This window comes from Tursiops truncatus, chromosome 2 (assembly GCF_011762595.2).
Source record: "Tursiops truncatus isolate mTurTru1 chromosome 2, mTurTru1.mat.Y, whole genome shotgun sequence".
NCBI lineage: Eukaryota > Metazoa > Chordata > Mammalia > Artiodactyla > Delphinidae > Tursiops > Tursiops truncatus.
The window spans coordinates 28,114,180-28,129,469 of NC_047035.1; the positions used below are offsets into that span (position 1 = coordinate 28,114,180).

Below are 15,290 nucleotides of genomic sequence, written 5' to 3' on the forward strand. Positions count from 1 at the left end.
TCTCTGCCCCAGCCCCTGGCCCCCAACTGGCCCAGTATCTCGGTGTTTGTTAATGCAATTAGCAGGGCGGTCCATGCTGATGGACCGGGGCCAAGGTCTGACTCACAACCCTCCTTCCTCCCCTCCGGCCGCCAAACGGTAGAGGCCCTCTCGGCCTGCCAGACAGCGTCTGCAGAGCGTGCGCAAGGGGCCAAGAACGGCATCTTTCTCTCATTACAGGCTTTTATGTGAGCACAACTGCAATTTTGGAGCAGGGCGCTTGGCTGGCCCCTGAGCCCCAGTGCTGTTTCCAGCCATCCTGAGCTGTGATCCCAGCACAGCTGTGGTGGGAATGGGCCGAATCCTTGAGGACCTGACTTCTCCCACAGCCTGGGGGCTTGGGGCTGAGGTCGGGGCTTGGGGGACACAGCCCGTGGGCAGAGCTTGGGTGTGGAGAGGATGAGTCCTCGGTGGATTCTGAGGGTGTGTGAAGGCCAGTGAGGGATTTCCTGGCCTCGGGGAGCTCTGACATCAGGGTCCCCTTTCTGTGGAAACCAAAGGTCAAGGCTGTGGAGAAGAAACAGCTCAGGGTCACAGGTAGACCCCCAGTTACGTGAATTCCAAGGGCAAACTGAGGCCTCCAGGTAGGGGTCTAAGGTGAGGGGCGGGCCCAGGGAAGGGCAGCACTGAAGGTGGTGGGTGACCGTCCTGCCTAGAAACGCCTCTGGGTGTGGAAGGGACAGGGCCCCATCCTGAGGGAGGGATCAGGTACTCAGTGGGGAGGTCCTTAGTGTCCCACTGACACAGAGTTTAGGAAAGATGGAGCTTTAATCTGAGGAGCAGCTGAGCCTCAGGTATGGGGGTGCTGGGCCCAGAGTCTAATCTGGAAGGTAGGTTCACCTCCCAGACAGGAGGGCCTGGTACTGGAGGCCTCGGAGGAGGGCACAGGCTCAAGGGGCCCACCCTAAAGTCGGTGCCTCACCTAATGGAATTGACGGAGGGAGAAGGCATCTCTAGATCCCAGGAGAGAGAGCTGATGACAGAAGCCCTACCTGGCTGGGGTGGAAGGAGGTAGAGAGGGGACGGGCTGTATTTAACACCTGAAGAGCAGCCCTGCCTCTGCACCACAGTGTTTGGGGCATCTCTCTAACCAGGGCCTGCCTTGTCATTGCCTTTTCCTGGGGAAAAGGTCATGGCAGAGAAGTTCAGAAGCCCTCTTGCTTCTGCCACTAGGTGTGTGCATTTTTTGTTTTTTAACTTAGCATTGATGCCCAATACAACTTTCTGTGGAAACTTTCTGTGGAAATGTTCTATATCTTGCCATCCAACATGGTAGCCGTGAGCCACATGTGGCTACTGAGCCCTTGAAATGTGTCTAGTGCAACTGAGGAACTGAATTTTACATTTTATTTAATCAATTTCCATTTCAACAGCCATATAGAGCTCACGGCTACAGCATTGGACAGCACAGCTTTAGAGAGTACAAAGTACTTCCGTGATCTCTGTTGAGACTCACACAACTCTTGGAGGCAGGAATTGTCAGACCCATTTTATGATGAGACAGCTGAGGCACTGGTTGAGGCGTCTCAGTGAGATGAGACGCGCCCAAGGTCACGCAGCTGGGATGTGGCTGAGCGGGGCGGGGGTCAAACCAAATCTTTCTGACTCCCGACCCCGTGTTCTTTTTGCTACCAAGTCTCTGGTCGCAAGGGCTCTGAGTGGATGGTGGGAGCAGCCTACACGGTGGGAGCTGTTTCCAGACTCTCCCCCAGGCCTGCCCATTCTTCATTTGGTCTCCTCCCAAAGGCAGGGGTTTTGTTTGGAAAATGTGAGCGAACCTCTGCTTGACTGTTCTGGAGCAGCGTGAAGGTAGAAGGGGCACAGCCAGGAGGGGGGTGTTGGGGAGAACGAAGCCTTCTATTTCTTGTTTCAAAGTAATTTCGGGAGTTTTCTTTTTTATTCCCCTGTCTTTTGGCATACGGCTACCTCCACAGAGCTGAACTCCCAAAGCTGAAACTTTCCACATATCCAATCCTCAGTGAGAAAGAGAGTGCCAGGGGAGTGTGGAGAAGCCAGAGTTCAGGTGGAGCCCAAATTATGAATGGCTAAAGGCTGGCATTGGTGAGCGGGCACAGGGAGGCTGGAAGCAGCATCACCTTCGGGCTCTGAGGATGCCAGCCCCTGACAGGGAGGGGCTGGGTGTGTCCTCGATGGCTAAACACGGACCTCGTGGTCTCGTGCTTGATAACCTCTCACCAATCATCAATCACCGAAGACTCACTAAAGCCATATACCGCATCCTGTGTTGATTTCTCAAGCATAAGGCATGACCTCTGCCCTTGTGGGAAAATGGGAGGAATGAGGCTCCAAGGGCAAAACATGAAGACTGCCCAGCCTGCCATGGTTGGGAATTTTCTCTCTTAAAATTCCCACAGCACTGCACGAAATTGCGTCTCCGGGGTGCTTCAGCATTTCCGTCCTTGCTTCATGCAATAGCCCCTGCCGTGGGGCGATTCTGCGATGGCTGATCCCCTTTCTGACACTTCAGTTTTGAAATCTGTGCTCATTTGACTTAGGAATATTTTGCTTCAGTTTCCTTTAAATGAAAGGCACATGACCGCTATCGCCCCCCTCCTTCCCCAAGGGTTCCAAACTTTTGGATTTCACGCACCAGTAAATATCCCCAAACATCTTAGGTACCAGAGTACAATAGCCAGCTTTTCCTTTTGCTAAGTGAGGATATTAGAAAAACAAACTACCATTTGCCATCACCTTTAATTTTAAAAGAACATTGTAACACCAAAAAAGTAATGCAATAATAATCTCAAAATAAAAAACACATTTTAAGTGGGAAAAAATAGCATCACAAGAAACACAGAAAACTGTTTTTATTTTTCTTGTTTCACGGCGGACCAGTGAACACAGTCCTAAGAATGCCGCCTTTCATAGACAGGCACTTGGAGCCACCATTTGGGGCCATTGGCGGGGTGGCTTTTGGGGGAGTGGAGAGAGAGGAGAGGAGTTTATGCTCCAATCCCATAATGCAGATGCTTGGCTCAGAACAAAACGCTTGAACACTGTAGTGAGGAAATCACTTCCTGCTGAGACTTATGGAGACAACTCAGAGGAAGATACAAATGAAGTTGGTGAGAGCTGGCTCTGAAAACGTAGCACTTGGAGGACCTTTCTTAGCAGATCTGGCCTCTGTGCAGTTTCATAAACGATTGGTCCAGAAAGGTTATCTTCCCAAACGGGTTTATTTCTGCCAACAAGTCTGGCTGGTTTGGAAGCCTTTTAGAACTTTTATCAACCACAATATTACATGCATATGTAAATGCCAATTTTATAGTTTCCCCCCAAACACCCACTTTCTGTGGGCTGTTCATCATACCAACCAAAGTCTGCCAACCCTTGTCCTCATTGAGGACCTAAGTGCCTGGGGGCAAGGGGCTTCCATGATTCTGAGAACCCTCCCACCTGGCAGAGCTTCCTCCACCCAGGGACCAGCCTTGTTGTCTTTGTACCCCCCGACACCCAGTCTGACCGAGAGAGGACGCTCACTAAATGTTTGCGGATGTATTGGCGAATAAGGCAGAACCAGATGTAAGCGAGTCTCAGGAAGACATGGGCTCGGCTTGCAAGATTTGGGGCCTTGGGTTTCTAGACAGAGAAAGATCTTACTGTTGGAGTCAAGGATGGGCCATCCTTGGGGCCCAGGAGGGGAAGGACAGAAGCTAAATTAGTTTTGAAGGCTGTCTTAAGGGCAGGGACAACCCACACAGAGGTAGAAGAGACACGGAGACTGGGAGGGGCTGTGCGACCTTCCCTTCACTCACGCCAGGCTTTGCTGGCAGAGGCGTGTGGATCTGAGGGGCTAGGAGTGATGTAGCATCTGTGGTCCACATGGGAAACCACTCAGGCCCTCCCTTTCTACTCCCTCCCTAAAATAAACCAGGGCTGACACCTGTCCTGGGCAAACCTGCTTCCCCAGTGTTCGCTGGCCCTGGTTTGGCTACAGGGCTGGCCCCAGCAGACCGTGTCTCTGGTGGTGGTGGTGACAGTGGCCTGGCGTGTGGTCAGGTGGGGGCTGACTCTGCTTGGGCAGGTGGAGTGGCAGCCAGGTGATAGGCCAAAATCCTGCCAAGGTGGCAGTTTGTGTTTGGGGAAATGCTCAGGTTTACAATTCTCTCACACAGTCTGCTTACCTGGAGGCCCGGGGCTGCCAGGAAGGGATGCCCAAGCACTGAGGAAAATGCTCTAGCCTCAGGATCTAGCTCATGGTTGGAATCCTGCAGCGAGACCTATGATTTCCCCACTCTCCCCTGAGTAGACAGGCTGCCCTTGTTTGACACGATGCCCAATCTACTCATCCTTGCTGTCTCTGGTCAGCATCACCACCTCCAGGAAGCCTTCCCTGATTTTCCCTTTCTTGCCTCAGCCTGGGTTAGAGGCTCTGGCCGACACTTATCACATGACCTGTGTCCTGGCTTCCATGTGAAACAGGACACTCTTTGAGAGAGGGATCCCCTTTACCACAAGTCTCACACCTAGTGAGTGCTCGGTTAATGTTCACTGAATGAATGCAGGAGCTGGTAAACATCCTCCCTCAATCTAAGATTGACTGTATGGGCTTTGGAGAGAGATGGGTTTGAGGGTCTGTTGTCTCCACCACCAGAGCCAACCTGGGACGTGCAGCTTCCCAGGCCAAGGGTGCATTCGGTGGCTGACTTGAAGCCAACAGATCCCTTTTGTTTCATCATCACCTCCAGGCCAAGGCTTAGAGATGGTTCAGCCCTGCTGGGAGGCAGTGGGGTGGAAAGAGCTTGGGCTTTGCCATCAAACAGACCTGGACTGGATCCTCGATCCACCATTGCCTGGCTGGGTGACCTCAGGCACATCTTTTAACCTCTCCAAGCTTCAGAGTCATCATTTGTAAAATGAGGATCATAATCCCACTTGCTGCATAGGATTGTTTTAAGCTTAAATGAGACAGTGTGTGCAGAGCACAGTTCCTCGCATGTTGTAGCACTGAACAGATAGTAGCTGCCGTAATAAAAATAATATTGATTGTGTCATTGTTAGGCATATGCTAGGAGTTAAGGAGGCAAAGAGGTGTAAGGAACAGTCGCTGCGCTTGAGGGCGCTGACCATATTAGTTAGGGAGTTGAGACACATACATAACAAACCCATCACACTGATGGTGGCCTATAGGGCCTGAGTGCTGTGCAAGGAGAACACTCGTCCTAGCTGTTCGGAGGAGGGAGCAGTTGCTGGAGGCAGGTCGTCAGGGATGGGGAGGGGGCCTGGAGGGAACAGTAGCACTTAGGTAAGTGGAGAGGAAAGGGAAACAGCTCCAGGGAGGGGAAGCAGCACACACAAAGGCAGAGAGAAGAGGAAGCCACACCAGCAGGCCAGGTCCCCAGATGGACAGACAACAAAAAGGGAGCACTTAAGTATATGTACAACCCAATGTTGGGTGTTCTGCCGGGGGTGCTGGTGTGACGGGTCACCCAGTCTTTGATGGGTTGTCCGACGCTGACAGGCGACCCTCACCCTCTCCCTGTCTCTCCAGCCGTGTGCCAGCCGCCCTGCCAGAACAGGGGCTCCTGCAGCCGGCCCCAGCTCTGCGTGTGCCGCTCCGGCTTCCGCGGAGCCCGCTGTGAAGAGGTCATTCCTGAGGAGGAATTCGACCCCCAGAACTCCAGGCTGGCACCCCGACGCTCAGCCCAGGGGTCTCCCAACCTGCGCAGGAGCAGTGCGGCCAGAGAAACCACCACGGCCAGAGCGCGGCCACCAGCACCACAGCCGCCGCTGGCCAGGTGAGTCCCCTCCTCAGCGGGGCCTCCGGTCTGGGGGCACAGCCTCTCTGGAGGGGCTTCTTCCTTCGGCCCGTTTGGTGAAGACCCTGGTGGAGAAGGCCGGAGAGTCCTCCTTTCCCTTCTGCTCCACCAGAGGGGCGGCGAGCAGGGCAGCAGGTACGGGGGTGGCATAGGCTCTGGCAGGGTGCCCAGGGGAGGTGGGAGGGGAAGTCTTTACTCTCCAGGCCCCGGGGAGAGAGCTGAGGAGGGCACATCCCTGGGACCAGGCTCTCTTGTTTCGAATCCTGGTGTTGCCACTTCCTAGGTGGGTGACCTTGGGCAAGTTACTTACCTCTCTGATTCCTCATCAGTAAGTTGGGGGAAATGATGGCAATCATAGTCATGGTATTGTAAGGGTTAAGTGAGTGACTATGAGGAAAATGCTTAGAACAGTGCCTGGCACACAGTAAACTCTATAAATGTTTGTCTCCGCCTCCCCTTTCTCTGCCTGTGGTCCCTGTGATGCAGGAAGGACTCCTCTGCCAGAAAAAGCCCCTTCAGTTCAGTCACCACCAGTGCTAACCTGTCTCCTCGGAGGGGCAGCTGGAGCACGTAGGGGAAGCGAGAAGATGAAAAAGTGGGAAGGGGTGTGTTCACGGGCAGGATTCCCTGGCCTGCGTGCCAGCCAACCTGGCTAGACATTTCCTAGCTCAGCTCAGGAAATCTGAACTTTGTAAACTGGTCCATTTCTGGGGGCTGTGTTTTCCTTGTGGTTTTTCAGGTTACTTTTTCCATTCGCTTCCTACTTAGGAACTTCTTTCTGAAATGTTTGAACCTTGTCTTGCTGAACTCAGCGAAAAAAGGATTTGCCCTCCCAGAGGAAGCTGGGAGAATCAGGGAGAAGAGGCTGACCTTGAGGCCAGGTCCCCAGCGGGGAAAGCTCAGGAGAGAAAGGAAAGGAGCTCAAGGTTGTCCAGCAACTCTGAAGGGGGAGGGGCAATGGGGGCCGGGCCAGACCAGGGTCTCAGTAAGGGGGTTTCCAGGGCCCTGGCCACCCAAACAAGCAGGTGGTTTCCGAGAGCATCCAGGAGCAGAAACAACAGAAGGATGAACTTGGGTCAAGGCCTAGGGAGCCCCAAAGTTAAAACCAGAAGAGCCAAACTCTTTCACCAAGGCCTTAGGATGCTGGGGCAGAGATGGGGGGCAGAGCTAAGGGCCAGGTGGACAATGCAGGGGGCAGGGCGAACTGCCTGGGATTGGCTGTGACCAGTTGGGCAGGGCCTGAGCCTTGTTCTCATTGGTCCCGGCTCTGGGTCCAAGGTGGGTGGGCCTGGTGTGAAGGCACTTGGAGGAGCCCCAGGGGTGGCAGCTCCAGGGCCAGCCCCGGGGCAGGGTGGGAGCAGAGTCCTTCCAGCCTGGCTTTCCCCCTGCAAGCTCTTTTTTGGCTTGTGGGATTCATTCATTTTATAATGCATTTATCCCCTGTGTGCGTGCACAAGTGAGTGCTGCAGGTGGTTGCTTGGCAGGTCATTCTGTTCCTTGTACCCTTGAGTCAGAAGGCTTTTGACATCCCCTGCCCCATCTTCCCAGCCTATCCGCTTCTATTTCTCAAGGCCCAGTCCCACTTCCTCCAAAAAGCACCTACTCCCTCATATCCACCAGGCTCTGACCCCCTGCAGCGCACACGTGGCACACACATCGCTGTGAGTCTGCACCCTGAGCCTGCAATCAGACGGTGTGGCCTGCGCCCTGGAAGGCAGCGCCTGCGTCTCACGGTGGATTTCCCCACAGTGCCTCCTGCAGTCCCAGCTTGCAGGAAGTGCTCAATCTGCATTGCTTTCTGTCCCTCGCTCCCAACCGAAGACTTACCTAACCAAGGGCCCATTTGGCCCCGAACCCTCACCCTGCCCTGGAACCAAGGGCACCACCCGCAGTGGCGTTCAGAGTGCGGGAGGACGGGCGGCTCCATGCTTCCCCAGGGTCACGCTTTTCACTCTGCCTCGGGACAGTCTGTGCATTCGCTCACTGGACCCAGAGCTCCGTGAGAGCAGAGACTACTGTGTCCTCCTCTTTCATGAACATGTCCCTGGCACCTAATACCACACCTGGCACCCTGTAGGTGCTCAGTCAACACAAGTTGAATGAAGAAATGGATGAGGCTCGATGCTGGGCGGGGAGGAGGCTGGGAGGGAAGGAGGACCAGCTCAGTGAGGCTTCGGTCCCCCCCGCGCAGGTGTGCGAGAGGCAGGGGAGGGTGAGGGCCTGGCCTGAGGTCTCCGGCCCACAGCAAGGCTGTCCCTTTTGAGCTTCACAGGCTCCCTGGCCAGGGGCTACTGTGATGTTTTTAATGAGCTGCAGCCTCCAGGCCAGCCCAGTCTCTCTCTCTCTCTCTCTCCATGTCTCTCTATCTCTCTCTCTCTCTCTCTCTCTCTCTCTGCCTTGGCGTGTCGATGCCATGAAATCTGGGAAAGTCCGAGCGGCCCACTGTTGGCCCAGCTGTGTTTTGCTTTGGGAGGCCAAATCCCACTTGCCTGGTGGTGTCAGACATTTCCTGTGAACTTGGCCAGCTTTCCCAAGCAGCCGCTGGACTCTCTCCTGATGGCAACTTGGACAGGCCCTTGGTGTCCAGATAAGGGAGTGACATAAACGCAGAGGGCATTCTTGGTGGGGGGTGGGGGACGGTGCAAAATGTCCAGGGAGGAGAGACACTGCAGGGACTGGTGATGGCCAGAGGCCACGTTCAGGAGAGCACTAGACAGAGGCCAAGAGACTTGTGTCTCAGAAAGAAGACGAGAGGGAGGGGTCAGGAGAGTCTCGGGCAGCAGGCAGCACGCCCTGCAGAGAGCCAGACGCGGATTGATGTTGTCCAGCTGCAGCCTGGACTGGCCGCGGGGGGCCTGCAGACTCCCTCCGAGCCCGGGGCTCAGGCTTCTTCCCCAGGCTGGGCAGAGAGCCTACCCCACCTGTGGAGCAAGACCTAGGCAGCTGGGAAGGGCCTTGAGAGACTGGGGGAGGAGGTGGTTACAACAGTCGAGGACCAGCAGGCCTTGGAAAACAGCGCTCCACACCGTGCTTCTCAGACTGAAACAGGCACGTGAATCACCTGGGAACGTGTTAACATGCAGCTTCTGACGCGGCCGGTCTGGGGTGAGCATCTCTAACGTGGTCTCCGGTGACGCTGATGCTGCTGGCCCACGGACCACCCCTGGAGGAGTGAGGTTCTGAGCCTGGGCTTCGGATTCAGGGAATCCTGGAGTCCAATTCTGGACTTACCGGCTGTGTGACATCAGGCAAAATAGCCTAACAGCTCTGAGTCGATAGTCTCCACCTGGTAGGGTTGCAGAGCGGGTGAAATGAGACCCTTTGAGTAGAACACCTAGTAGGGTGCCCGATACGGGTTAGTGGTCAGTACATGTTAGCCATCAGCAGGCTGGTTCTCTTTGCCATGAGGACTTGTGTGGCACAAAGCAGACAGAAAACTGGGGTGCGTGCGTGTGTGTGTGTGTGTGTGTGTGTGTGTGTGTGCAGACCTGCTCTGGGGAGAAGTTAGAGCCCAGGCCCAGTCTCGGGGGTGGTGTGATCCAGCAGTAGCACCAATAGTGGCTTTTGGCTGGCTTGGGTATTCCACCAAGGCCGTCTCACCAGCCCTATGGGGGCGGGGGGGAGGGAGGTGTCACAACAATTCTCCGAATGGGCGGGACCTCCACTGGGTTTACTCCTTAGTCTGACCGGAGGACCTAGAGGTGGAGCCCTGGGGACATCCTCGGTGGGCTTGATCAGCACTTGGACAACAAGGGGCCTGGAGGACAGTGTTAAGGTAGACAGGCGGGGCTGGCAGGGAGATGCTGGGAAGCTGTGGGCCCCGTGATCGTGGCTCTTAGCGGGCTGTCCCCTGAGAAGGCAGCTGGGGTCAGCCTTCCTTTTATTGTCCCCGTCGGTCTCTCCCTCTTCTTCTCGATCTCCTGCTCCCTGCACACCCCACAAATTTAGCTGCTTAAAACAATGCACATGCATTATCCCACAGTTCTGTAGGTCAAACATCTGACACGGGGCTCACCAGGCTAAAGTCAAGTTATCAGCAGGGCTGAGTTCCCCGAGGCTCTTGGGAGAATCTGCTTTCTTGATCATTCAGGTTGTTTGTTGGCAGAATTCACTTCCTTGCAGTTGTAGGACTGAGGGCCTCACTTCCTTGCTGGCTGTCACTTGAGGGCCATCACATCTAGAAGCCACCCACATTCCTTGGCTTGTGGCCACCTTCCTCTCTTCAAAGCCAGCAACAGAGGGTGAACTCTTCATGTTTTAACTCTGCCCTGTGTCTCCCTCTTCAGCGGAATCTCTCACTGACTCTTCTGCCTCCTTCCACTTTTAAGGGCCCCCTGATAACCCAGGACACTCTCCCCTATTTTAAGGTCAGCTAATTAGCAGCTATAATTCCACCTGCAGCCTTGATTTCCTTTTGCCATTTATATACATATTCAAAGGCATAATACCAGGGAACAAAGATCACGGGGGTCACCCACACACTGCAGCCCACGCCAGTTGGGACCGTCCATCTGCAGTGTAATAGCTCCTCTTATCTAGGGCTTGCCACAAGGACAGCCCTACATGAATCATCTGGCCCGCAAAACCTTTCTGACATCTCCAGCATCAGCTCTCACCACTCGCTCCCCTCATTCACTCTGCTTCTGCCACACTGGCCAACTGGTTTTTCCTCAGATATGCTAGAGATGCTCCCACCTCAGGGCCTTTGTACTTGCTGTCCCCCCTCCCTGGAGCCCTGTGTTCCTTTCCTAGGGCTGCCATAGTGAATGACCACAAACAGGACAGCTTAAAACAACAGAAATGTATTCTCTCACAGTTCAGGAGGGCAGAGCCCAAAATTGAAGTGTTGGTAGGATTGTTCCTTTGGGAAACTCCAAGGGAGAATCTGTCCTATGCCTCTGCCCTGGCATTTGATGACTTCCTGCAGTCCTTGGTGTCCCCTGGCTTGTGGCTGCCTCACCCTAATCTCTGCCTCTGTCGTCACATATTGTGTGTGTGTGTGTGTGTGTGTGTGTGTGTTGGCGGGGTATTCTTTTTATAAGGACACCAGTCATTGGATTTAGGGTCCACTGTAATCCAGTATAATCTCCTCTAACCCTAACTAGTTACATCTGCAAAGACCCTACGTCCAAATAAGTTCATATTCATAGGTTGGCAGTTAGGACTTCAAGAAATCTTTTGGGGGGTCGGGGACCCAATTCAACCGACATTAAACCCTCTTCCCAGATACACCCATGGCTTGGTTCCTTCCCCCTTCCAGGTCTGCTCTTCTCAGTGGGAACCCCACCTATGCTCACCTGATTTTACACTGCACACCCGCAAACACTCCCTACTCCTATCCAAGCACTAACGTCTTGTGTATTTTACTTATGTATTTATTTCTTACCTCAGTAAAACGTCAGGCCCAGGAGGACAGGGCTGTTATGTTTTCTTTGCCAGTGTATCTCCAGCACCTCGAACACGACGGGTCCAGAGTAGAGTGGAGTCAACCTGGCTGAGGCAGCTTGGCTGTCTCCCCGGGGTCTCTCCTTCACTCTCACAAGCCCTGCAGTGGGTTCCCAATGTCCCCGTTCTGCTGACAAGGCTCCGAGGTGGGGGTGGCCGGCCTCTCGGGGGGGCCTTTGTCAGGGGGGAGAGGGAAGAAGGGCAGGGGCGCTAGTGCAGCTCCTGCCGCAGGCCTGGCCTCGGGGGTGGCACCGGGCCACTGGGCACGGGTGGGTGGCATAGGACTCGCCTCCCCAACAGGACCCGGCATTGTTCAGCCCCACGTCGTCGCCACTCGGGCCCTCGTGGGCTTCCCAATGTGTGACCTTTAACCTGCTGTGGTGGAGGGTGAGGCCACAGGTTTCCTGCGGGAGTGCGGCCTCCCCTCACCCCCAGGCCTTGCCAGGCCTCCTGCAGGGGGTGCGGGGACTCTGCCCCAAGGGGTGGTCTCTGCCAGTCTGCACCGAGACCCGCCACAGGGGGGACCCAGGCATCCTTCCTGACAGAAGGGCAAGGCATTTGCCTAGGAGATGGATGACCCAGAATCAAATGAGGTACCTGGGGAGAGGGCAGCAGGTGCAAGGAGGCGACCCCGGCGTATGTGCCGGGGAAGAGCTGGGCTTTGCAGTCAGGCAGTATTTAAACCCTAGTGTCCTCACAAACTAGTCGTGCAAGTCGCTTCGCCTCACTGAAACTCAGGTTCTCTGAAGTGGGAAAACAGATGCTCATCTCAGAGGGTGGTTTCGAGAATTCACTGAAATAACGCACATAGAGAGGTCAGTAGGGTGTCTGAAAAACGTGAAACGTCTTACCATGCCTGCGTACTCCCCCATGCCCATGGCAAATCAGTGAGATGCCTCGCTCGCCAGAAGGGGTTTTCTTCTCCAACCCACAATCTGGGCTTATAGATGGGGAAACTGAGGCAGGACGAAGGTTGGCAGCTAGATGGTGGGCCTGCCCTGGGAACCCAGGAGATCCTGACTCTGGGCCAGTCTGAAGGCTTGCCGGGGTCCTCCGAGCCTTGCTCCAGCTGCAGCCGCCTGCCTCCCACTCCCTTCCTCCGCTCTGGGCTCCAGCATGCTGCCACACGACTTTGCTCACGCCTCTGGGCCACATAATCCCCTGTAGGTCCTCCCTCCTCCTTATTCCAGTCCCTCGGACCCAAGGCTATTCTCCGATACACCTGGGACCTGATGAGAGACCAACTCATGCTAGGAAATCGTGGAAAAGTCCCTTGTCCTCCCTGGGCCTCAGTTTCTATATTTGTAAATCAGAAGCAACAAGTGGATCTTCTCTGAGGTCGAGAGTTAATGGTCTCAGTCTCTGGCCTCCAGCCTGGCCATTTTCCATCCCCGATGGTGAAATGTGCTTACTCCCCCTTTACCCGCTTCCAAGGTCGTTTCAAGGACACGTGGTGCCTTTCACCAGGGCAGACCTTAGCTCTCCCTGACGGTAAGCCTCAAGTCCTCCTCGGCAAGGCTGCAGTGGGGTTAATCAGCCTACATCTTTCATCCTGCGTCACCCGCTTCCTCAGGGCCACCAAGTGGTGCCTCTGTGCTGGGTTGACTCAACCCTACAATCCTGACTAAGTCAAGCTTTCAGGACCTCCTGACAGTGGGCTGGGATACTTACTTATGCCTTCTGTACATGCCTGGCTCAGTTTCAGGAGCAGCTCCTCACTGAGGCCCTCCCTGACCACCTTTGCAAGGTTTTAACCTTAGAATTAGCCTAAGCCACTGGACACAACACTAGGGGATGTGCTTCACATCATAGTCTCTGGGATGGGTACGGCGCAGTTGTGCAGTGCACAACCTGTGCCACTGTATGTGGTGACCCTGAAACTGGTGACTCTTTCCCAGGAGAGAGATGTCTCCTATTTTCCTATCGTTTAATATTATAAACCCCCAACTTGAGGATGCCCTCATCTGGTTCACCTTTTAATTTCCACAGTGCTTTCTATTTTCCGCTTCCTAACATAACACGTAATTTAATTATTATGTTTATTGTGTACTGTCTGTTTTTCCCCAAGTACAGTGTGAGCTGTTTTGTTCACTGACATATCCCCAGCTCCTAGAATAGTACTCAATAAATAATGGTAAGCACTCAATAAATAAATAAACAACTATCTACTGAATGAGCATCCCTGTCACCATGTATCCTCTGTTGCTGCCTGGAGCAAAGAAAGTTGGTCTCAGGTCCCTTCCCTTCTGAGCTGACACTCAGCCCATCCCCTGGCATGTTGTTGATCAGGAAGGGGGCTCTCCCAATCCTCCCAGCAGGTGGGTACCTGCTTGCCCTGTGCCCCTTGGTCTCGGGGGTCTGGAGCCAGGCAGGCAGAGAGCAATGCTTCTCTCCTAAGGGTGACTGGAGCACAGCCAGAGCAGGGCTTAGCAAACCCTTAGGAGTTCCAGGAGTCTGTCAGGGGCTGCAACAGCTGTAAAGGGGTCTCCTCCCAGTTTCTTCTATCTCTTGGGCCTTAGAAGAGTCCCATGCCTGCTCTTCCCTGGGGCTGCGGGTTTGGAAGAGGGAGGGCTCAAAGGGGAGTAGTCAGAGGGAGATGCTCACTCATGGGCCTCCAGCCAGAACAAATGGAAAGGCTTTTGTTTTCCCAAATCTGAAATCACAGAAGCCCTGCTGCTGCTTTCTGAAGACAGTAGAAGAGAACTGTGTCTCAGCTGAGTGCTTCCTTCACCACCCTGTCCCCCTCCCTGCTGTTTGCAGAGGGTTCTGGAAACACTGCCACTTTAAGGTTTGTGTAAGGTTCCTTGGCACTTAATCCCTGCCAGCCCCACCCATCCCTGCCCAGCAGAGACTGCTTGGAGTAGCGGGGTGGGTCTGAAGCATTCCATTTCCACCCAGGAGGAGAAGGAGGCAGGCTGTGTGTGCTGGACCTTTCAGTCCCTGGACACACACCAGGAGATGTCTGTCACATTCATAGTCTCTATGACAGGTACTCCAAGAATTGTGCAGTGCACAGCCTGTGCAGCTGTATGTGGTGACCCTGGACCTGGCTTCTTCCCAAGAGGGAAATGTCTCCCGTTTCCCCCACAAAGCATGTTGCTTCAAGGCAGTCCTCTCCAGCTGGGTTTGGCTGCTGAGGCCCCTCCTAGGTTTCTCCGAAAGGGAGGTGGACCCCTGGACTTTGTAGAGTATTAACATGCACCTCTCTAACCCACACAAATACCCGAGGCCCACGGAGCTCAGGGCCACAGCTGGCCTTAGGGTACTTGAGTGTAGAAACAAAAGGACACAGGCTCTGGATGGACGCAGTCTTGCAATGCTTTCGCTTTCGCTCTAGGCCGAGAGAGCCCGACAGAGGCCGTGAGGAGGGAGGGGCCGGTGTGCCTTCTCTCCAAGCAGCGGAGCCTGCAAATCCTCTTCCTTCCACCATGCTTGGCCCCAGGGCAGACACTTCTGGGTCGATGAAGAGGCCAAGCTCAGGCCTCTTCATGCTCAAGGGAGAAAGGGGCCCAGGGCCTTCTAACACCTCTCCGCTCCCCACGCAGTGAAGTGGGCAGATTCCAGGGAAATGGTGTCCGCTTCCTGCATACTTCTCTTCTCTTCCTGCCTCTCGTATTGAAGCTTGAAAGTGGACATCTGGCCCGAGGTGGCCCCGAAGTCTCTGATGGAGACTGTCTGACTCCCTTTTCTAGGATAATCCCAGAGCTGAGGGTTATCAAGACCCTCCCTAGGGTGGCTTCCAGAGAGGGCCTCCCTCCCAGCCCAGGCCTGGCCCCGGCCCTCTACAGATCTCTGAGATGAGAGCTGTTCACCTCCTGTTTGCCCAGAGCCGGCAGCCAAGTGATGCAGGAGCCAGGAGCACTTCGTCTTCTAATTCTCCTTTCTCATCATCACCACCAACAGGATTTATTGGCGCCTCTGCTCTGTCCCAGGCCTCGCGTAGGTGCTCTGCCCTCCTGGTTCTCCCCACACCAAAGTTACCAGTCAGTTACATGAGGCAAGCGGATGCTGCACAAATGCCTCTGG

At 54.6% G+C, this 15,290-nt stretch overlaps 1 protein-coding gene across 6 annotated transcripts in view; it reads left to right on the forward strand.

The window, feature by feature from the left end:
- Positions 1 to 15,290, forward strand: part of LTBP2 (latent transforming growth factor beta binding protein 2) — a 98,084-nt gene that overhangs the window by 14,256 nt on the left and 68,538 nt on the right. For all 6 annotated transcript variants that reach the window (XM_073800243.1, XM_073800240.1, XM_073800238.1 and 3 more), the window contains exon 3: positions 5,552 to 5,798. In XM_073800243.1, the coding sequence (XP_073656344.1) occupies positions 5,552 to 5,798 (247 nt within the window). The remainder of the gene's footprint in view (positions 1 to 5,551; positions 5,799 to 15,290) is intronic.